Source organism: Podarcis filfolensis (genome assembly GCF_964270895.1).
Source record: "Podarcis filfolensis genome assembly, chromosome: 10".
NCBI lineage: Eukaryota > Metazoa > Chordata > Lepidosauria > Squamata > Lacertidae > Podarcis > Podarcis filfolensis.
In genome coordinates this window covers 44,106,998-44,115,406 of record NC_139612.1, presented here as the reverse complement: position 1 = coordinate 44,115,406, position 8,409 = coordinate 44,106,998, and the positions used below count along the sequence as shown (strand labels likewise).

Here is an 8,409-nt window from a genome sequence, read left to right as displayed (position 1 = left end):
CTGAGGGGAAAGAACAATGACAACACCAAAATGTCAATCCTGGCTCGTTCAAATCAGTTACAAGAAGGCCCTTCCTATCCTTAACCTGACAGCTTTGTGATGCTTATGTAATAGCTTGATAAAGATATGTAAAATTACAACAACAAGCCTGGCCAACTCATTTTCCTTCTGAACTATTGCTGCCTAAGGTACAAAACCAAACAGAGCCCCACACAGTCAAGTTCATAATACCTATACTTGGTGCCTGAGGCAGAGTACCACAAGGACCTCTCCCTAAGAGTTAAAATGCAATACAAATAATAAAAGAGCAATTCCTTGCCCTTTCATGATACCCCAAACCAGTTTCCTACGATGACCTGGTCAATTGGCCTATTGGCAGGGCTGGCACTGTAAGATATTTGATATCAATCTGCTTTTGCTGCAAAAAAAGAAAAAGAAAAATGGTTTGGGCCTGGAAGAGCTCATGAGGTTTCCAGAAGATTTCCCATCCAGAATGCCTGATGACAATTCTACAAAACCAACCCCAGCTCTCTGCAAAGTTTTGGTCTGTGCAGAGCCTAATCTGATTTCTGACGCTGATAAAACTGATCATCCGATCATAATAATGGAACAGGCTGACTTGAACCCATAGAGAATACCCTTTTTCTGGTGAAGGCAGGAAAGTTTGTTCCTCACAAACTCTTATTCCCTTTCAGTTTACCTGCTGAGAAAGGTATGAAAGCTTCTCGCTTGACAAACTGCCCATTGGCATCCAGAAAGTGCTCTGGCCAAAACTTATGCGGGTTCTCCCACATGGTTTCATCTTTCAGCACGGATGACAGGTTGGTCACGATTGTGGTACCCTGAGAACATCCCCCCAGAAATAAATGCGATTTAGAATAATGGACGAACAAAGCAAATTCATTATCTCTTTTTGTTTAATATCTCTCATTTCTTTTGGACAGAGCAGAACAGAAAATCTGCACCTAGATCCAATCCACCTCAATATATCTCCTGAAATGTTGGACTACCTAGGCTTGGATGCTAACAACTCAATTAGAAATTATTTAAATGTTAAATTATATTAATACATCTTTTCCATCAGAATTTTTCATCTATTTTCAACACATAAATGTGAGCTGAAACACACACACACACACACAAACCCTAAACAAACAAACATAAAAGTGTACCAATTAATTCCCAAGAGCTAACCAAATCTTAACTTTCAAAAACTGGTTGTCATAACCGAAGACTGCCCATTGTCATGTTTGCTTGTGAAACATCAGAATGCGTTGGCCTCCAGATAGATGATGTACTGTGGCTTCCCCAGCTTGTTACTATGGTGGACAGTAAGAATACAATCAGCCATAGTATCATGAAGTGGCTGTTTGAGTTGGGGGTGGTGCCATCATTATATTTAGGCAATAGGCAAAAATTTTCCTCTATAACCAAGTCTTTGGCCTTTAACTAACTGTGGCCTTTTAGGAGTGGGTGGGATGTAATTAATGTATTTTTTTAAATTTCATCCCCTTGTTTTTAAATTTCAACCCCTTGTTCATCCCCTTGTTTAATGTAGCTATGTGCGGGGTTTTCTTTGGTTGTTTGTCTCTTTGGGTTGCCTTGGGTAAGATAAAGTGACTATCAAATTTAAATATATTTATAACCGTGCATTATCCCAAATAACAGTGTATTACCCCCAAAACCATTACAGTCGTACCTTGGTTCTCAAATGGAATCCGTTCTGGAAGTCCATTCAACTTCCAAAATTGTTTGAAAACCAAGGCGAGACTTCTGATTGGCTGAAGGAGCTTCCTGCACTCAATCAGAAGCCGCAGAAGCTGCGTTGGACGTTTGGCTTCCAAAAAATGTTCAGAAACCGGAACACTCACTTACATGTTTGCAGCATTCGGGAGCCAAAATGTTTGAGTCACAATTAGAGAACCAAGGCATGACTGTACTGTCATATTAAGTAACCCTATCAAAAAGCTCTTATATGATCATGGACATTCTCCTAAACATTTTCCTAGTCCCAACTATTCTACTAACTTTCAAGCAGATACATGGAATGTTAAAAATTGGCTGTCGCTTACAAGTCTGATTTCCAAGGTAAAATCCTACTAGGGTCATACTTTTGTCAGGTCAGAGGATATTCATAGAATCATAGAATTGTAGAGTTAGAAGGGACCACAAGGGTCATCTAGTCCAGTGCAGGAATCTCAACTAAAGCATCCATGACTGATGGCCATCCAACATCTGCTTTAAAATCTCCAATGGAGAAGAGTCCACATTCTCATTAAGCTTCAAAGGCCTGACATTGGGTATATTCAATATTAATTGCAAAAAAGCTTTGTTTTTGTTTTTTGTGATTATCTATTTACATAACTCTTTGCTCTCTTTCACTATATCTTCTTTCTAACCCATCATACCTTTGGGATGAAGAAGCCTTCCACCTCTGTATCACGGTATGCTCTATGGAGTATGCCAGCAGGAACAATATCCCCAAAACGTTGAGTTTCATGGATCACAGCACGAGTGTAAGGCATATTTGCCTGGTCCTCTAATGTGACAGATTTGTTCCTACCAATCACTGCATCAATTTCTTCTTGGACTTTACCTGGAAAATAAGAGAAGGATGTAACTTACAATGTGCTGCAACTGACAATGGAAAAACAGGGAGATCTAAACGTTCTTTACACCAAGAAGAATGCATGAGTTGTCTCACTGCAGATTTTTCAACACTGTTTTTCCAGGGATGGAGGGAACATCTAGATCAGCTCCAACACAGTTCTAGAATTGGACTCTACTTTGTACTGTACAGTGTGTGTTCTTTTATTTATATATCAATGCATGTTTATGTATGTGTGTTTATTTGGAAATATATTTTATTTGTGAACATTTATTATCCAACCTTTGCCAATTGGAACAAAAGAATTGCAATAATAATGGAGATATAACATTACAAAAATCAATAATTTTAAGATGACCCCCACACAAAATTAATAACGCAGGTATTAGTCTATGGCGTTCTGTGTGTCATGTGAAATTTATGTTCACTTTAAATTGTAGAGTTCAGTGAAAGCTGGAGAGATTTGACAGAAGATGGCTTTTGCCCCACACTTTGAAGGCACAGGTCTGCAATTTCAAACACAGTTTCTGAGTGCTTTGTCCCGTCCCCCATCCCCCCCCCCCCCGCTGCTCTCCCTGCGAAAACTCACTTTTTAAATGCTGAATCAAAACAAATGAAAAATTGAGTTTTCTGGTGATTTATGTTTGCACTGATTCAATGGGGAAAGTGCTGAGGCAAGAAAAGCATGTGGACACAAGGCACAAACCTGTGCCTAGAAACACAGCACAAAAGGAAGTCTGGGTGAGGTTTATAATGCTACAATATATTCAGTCTCACCAATACTAATCTGATTTCCTCTCTGCTGTTTGAATAGATTCTACTTCCTCCTTTGATGCTTTTCTTTTTTTTCTACTGGTTTATATTGCTATTGTACCTACTGTACTTAGTATATTGTTATTGTACTTATCTGTAGTTATTTTATGCTTTTGAATTGCCTTTTAGACCGTTTTATGGTCCAAAGATGGGGTATATTCTCCCTCAGCGCCAGAAAACTTTCGCGAAAAGGAAGGATTTACAGTACCTTCTAAAAGCTCACCTTGTCATGCTCTGGTAGGCTTCCTAAGGGAGAGGATTCTATAGAAATAAGGTGATTATAGAGAAAACTCTACTCTGTGCCTTGATCCATCTGACTCAGCAGGTAGAAGCAGGGCTTCCTCCCAAGACCTTCGTGCACAGAGAGGTGGTCCCTAAAACAATGCTCAGCAGTGGCTCTTACTCTGGATGTCAGGATAGAGGATCATGTAGAGCAGGCCCCAGCGCAAGGTAGTGGTGGTGGTCTCCGTGCCAGCAGAAAAGAGGTCACCAATCATCAGAGGGAGGTTTTGGTAATTGAAACTACTGTTTTCGCCCTTTCTCTGAGGAGACAGTATACAGGTAGAATGTAAGAGACGCTTGCCAGGAATTTCCTGAGGCCTGAAGTACACATTAAACCTTCCATAGAGTTGCTGCCAAAACCACTACTACTAGTTCTCTCCCTCGCCTCTGACGCATGTAGGAACACTGCTCATAATGTGGCAGCATCATTTTATACATTTCTCACTCCGACCTAGCCAAATGGTGTGGAGTGTGTAGCAGCGGGTAGGGACTTACAGCACAAAGATTACAGGGGAGAAGGAGAAGGCTCTGCACAGGGAGGAGCTGTTTTAAGGAATAGCTGGAGAATTCCACGCAATAGTGCTGCGATATACATGAGTGAGTTTCCCAATGCAATACAGCCATTGCTGATCATGCCAGCAGAGCATCCATGCTACAGTTCTGTCCACAAATGTAACATGGCAATATCCAGCTTAATCCTATGACTTGGCATATTCTAATACAAGACAAACTAACAGGTTGCATTTCATCTCCAATATGTCTAAGTCAAACTCTGGAATATCTAGATCACCTACTGAGATGGAAACCTGGAAAGATGGAAGCCTTGTAAGCTGAGCAGTTCCCAAGGCTGAGAGATATGTCAATTGGCATATCTATATGTCAATTGCATGGGGTTTCATTTATATGTCAATTGCATGGGGTTTCATTCAGGAAGTAAACAGCCTGGGGAGATTCCTGGATCCACTGTTGTTGCTGGAGTCACACATGGCCTCAGTAGCTTGGAGCAACCTTTACCTGCTTCAGGTGCTATGTCAGCTGTAACTATTCCTGGGCAGAGATAGCTTGGCCATGGGGGCCCAGGTACTGGTAGCTTCTAGACTGGATTACTGCAGTGCACTTTATGAAAGGCAGCACATAAGGGGGATCCCAAAACTTCATCTGCTGCCAGGGATTCTTTAGCTGTGATTCCTGCATTGCAGGGGATTGGACCAGATGACCTTTGGGGCCCCTTCAAATTCAACAGCTCTATTCAACAGCAGTCACGAAATTAAAAGACGCCTGCTCCTTGGGAGAAAGGCGATGGCAAACCTAGACAGCATCTTAAAAAGCAGAGACATCACCTTGCCAACAAAGGTCCGTATAGTTAAAGCCATGGTTTTCCCAGTAGTGATGTATGGAAGTGAGAGCTGGGCCATAAAGAAGGCTGATCGCCGAAGAATTGATGCTTTTGAATTATGGTGCTGGAGGAGACTCTTGAGAGTCCCATGGACTGCAAGAAGATCCAACCTCTCCATTCTTAAGGAAATCAGCCCTGAGTGCTCACTGGAAGGACAGATCGTGAAGTTGAGGCTCCAATACTTTGGCCACCTCATGAGAAGAGAAGACTCCCTGGAAAAGACCCTGATGTTGGGAAAGATGGAGGGCACAAGGAGAAGGGGACGACAGAGGACAAGATGGTTGGAAAGTGTTCTTGAAGCTACAAACATGAGTCTGACCAAACTGCGGGAGGCAGTGGAAGACAGGAGTGCCTGGCGTGCTCTGGTCCATGGGGTCACGAAGAGCTGGACACGACTAAACGACTAAATAACAAATTATTATTATTTCCTTTAGAAAATAAAAATATTTATTTTTTAAAAAAACCCACCCAATTCTATGAATGCTGCAGCTAGATTGCTAAGTGGTGCAACCTACCGTAAGCATATAAACATGCTTGTTAAAACAATGGTACTATCTGCCTTGGCTGCCTACCTGCTACTGGGTCACGTTGAAGGTTCTGTTATTGGTAAATAAAGCCATAAACACATTGATACCGGATTACTTGAGAGATCGCCTTTGACCTTATCGACCTGCTCAGTCACTGAGGTCATCTGAAGAGGCCTTCCTGGTGGTGCCACATGCTTCTGAGGTCTACTTCACCATCGCTAGGAGCATGCATCTAGCATGGTGGCACTCACTTCCTCCTTATGTTAGATGTCTACCAATGAATTGCAAATTTTGCATAAATTGTTTACAATTCTTCCCAGAATGGCAATCTCAGCCATGAACGGGTGTTTTTTTTGTCAAAGCAGTTTTTGAAATGGTATTATGTTTTGTTTTATTGGGTTATATATTCTGTACACCTCTTTGATTTCCCCCCCCCTAAAAATGTAGTAAATGACATGCACCTCACCTTCTCAACTTCTTCCAAAAATGCCTCAGTGATGTCTCGCTTGGAGGAGGGATCCCAAGTTTCTTTGTGTTCATTCACAAGCTCACCTAAATAGTCCATTAATTTCTTTTGATGACAAAAGGCTTTCTGCATCAATCCAGGGATGTGTGTCAAAAAGGGCAGTGAATTAAGAGCCTGATGCCAAAATATAATAATAATAATAATAATAATAATAATAATAATAATAATAATAATAGTAAATACTAATCAGACCCAGGATCACATAAGCATGATGACCCTGCCCCCAAAACAACTTATCTTACCTGTGGCAGAAGTCCAGCTTCTTCCTTCATGGACAGTTCAAGGTAATGAAGTAAACTCTGGAATTTCTTATCCTCGTAGTCAAAACGATTGCCAAAAGTGAGGAAGCAGATCACATTGCTAATTGCATTGTTTATGAGATAGTGAGGATCAAATGATTGACCTGAAAAGGACAGAATAGCCCAAAAATGATATTAGGACACATCCAACTGGTATAGCTCAGTTGGTAGAGCATGAGACTCTCAATCTTAGGGTTGCTGGTTCGAGACCCATGTTGGGCAAAATATTCGTACCTTGCAGTGGGTTGGACTAGATGACCCTTACAGTCCCTTCCAATGACAAATTCAATAATTCTATCCTCCACAACCCATACTCATCAATTCTTTTAGCATGTATTGAACAATCCCTCCTAAATCCACAGAAATTCCTAAGAGAGAAGTCATCCAAAAGCCTATCTAGCATACATAGTCTTAATATTTTTCTCTCAGATGGGCGTAACCGGGGGGGCAGTAGGGGCAGCTGTCCCCCGCCCCAAATCAATACAAACCAATACAAATCTGAGGTTCTGCCCCCTCCTAACAAAAATCATGGCTACGCCCATGCTCAGACTCCTGACAGTTTGATCAGTTTCATAAATAAGCACCCTATTGCCCCAAATATAAGCCACACCCAAATATAAGCCGCAGCTTTAAAATTGAAGGGGGGGAACACCCAAATATAAGCCCCTTCCTCGCTGCTCCTGGCTGCATACTGGGGGGGGAGGGGAGCTGCGATGAGTTGCCGGCGGCCTTTCCCCTTCTTTGCTCTCTCCCTTCCTGGCCTTGAGGGAGAGGACGGGGAACTACGCACGGGGTGGGTGCCGCTTTGCCCCGCTCCTGGCGCTGTTTGGCCCACACTCCTGGCTGCATACCGTAAGGTTGCAGATATAAGCAGCACTTTAAATTTTCACGGTTGGAAGGGGGGGGGAGTGCAGCTTATATTCGGGCCAATATGGTAAGTTTAAAAATACAAGTTCTGAGGAGGCTGAGCTGATGACTGAACAAAGGTCCCGAGTGTCTCTAAAAAGCAGTTGAGGCATTGTGTAAGTAGAAAAATTCACTTATTACAGCCTAAATTATTGCTGGTCATCAACTACTTGAGCTGCCATTTATTAACAGCCATTCTGCTAGGCTTCACTCAGGGGGTGGGACAGAAGGGCTGCTCCATTGGTTGGCTGAGAAACCTGCTACTATTTGTTTCCCCTGCTTTTTGATCAAATGGTTTAACTTTAAGAATTGGTGTTAAGTTGTGGGGGAACATATCAGAAGACACAGTGATTTCTCCAAAGCAGCTCTTTATTTGTAAGCTGGAACAGAACTGAATTGAAGGGCTCAGTCAGCCTGCTTATATAGAGCACCAGAACCTCGTTACTGTAACAACTTTCTAAAATATCCAATCACTGAATGTCACTTTCGATCCTTCATTTGCATAACTATCTACAGTATCCCCCGCTGGCCCAGGGTGAGAACTTCAGTACATAACACCTGGTGTCTGAGTTTGCATGTTTTTTTCTTTCCTCAAGATCCCCTTTTCCACTTGGGCTCTGTCTATCAGATTATAAGCCTGCAGACAGTTGCTGTCTTGTTTCCTTATCTTTTAACATTCTAATTTTCTAAACTTTTGTAATGCCTAGAAAATGTTAGCTGCTTTTTAAATGATAAATAATAAAAATAGGTCAGTGGTTGTTGCTTTTCGGGTGGTAAAGCAGATGCAGAAATGTCAACTGAACTTAAGATTCGAAGAATGAGAAACTGAGAGAAACTGATACTGACAGATTCACCCACCCTCAGTCTTAATCAGCCTGATTCTTAATCTGAACTCTTGCCGTGGGTGCCTACTATATCCCTATGGTGGTAGATAATTAGTTTATTTATGAAAAGTCAACCAATTGCACAGATTTTCTTTCTGGAAAGAAAATCTTATAGAAGTAAGAGAAACACACGCCACTGTCCTACACTCAGATGTACAGTATTATTCT

The 8,409-nt window shown here is 41.7% G+C and overlaps 1 protein-coding gene across 1 annotated transcript in view; it reads right to left on the bottom strand.

Annotated features, from left to right (window-relative positions):
• TCF20 (transcription factor 20) overlaps positions 1 to 8,409 on the bottom strand; it is a 179,518-nt gene that overhangs the window by 1,623 nt on the left and 169,486 nt on the right. The window contains exons 12-16 of the mRNA XM_083573708.1: positions 6,395 to 6,555; positions 6,093 to 6,266; positions 3,825 to 3,963; positions 2,409 to 2,596; positions 701 to 842 (exon numbers count right to left, since the gene is read on the bottom strand). Of these exons, the coding sequence (XP_083429834.1) occupies positions 701 to 842; positions 2,409 to 2,596; positions 3,825 to 3,963; positions 6,093 to 6,266; positions 6,395 to 6,555 (804 nt within the window). The remainder of the gene's footprint in view (positions 1 to 700; positions 843 to 2,408; positions 2,597 to 3,824; positions 3,964 to 6,092; positions 6,267 to 6,394; positions 6,556 to 8,409) is intronic.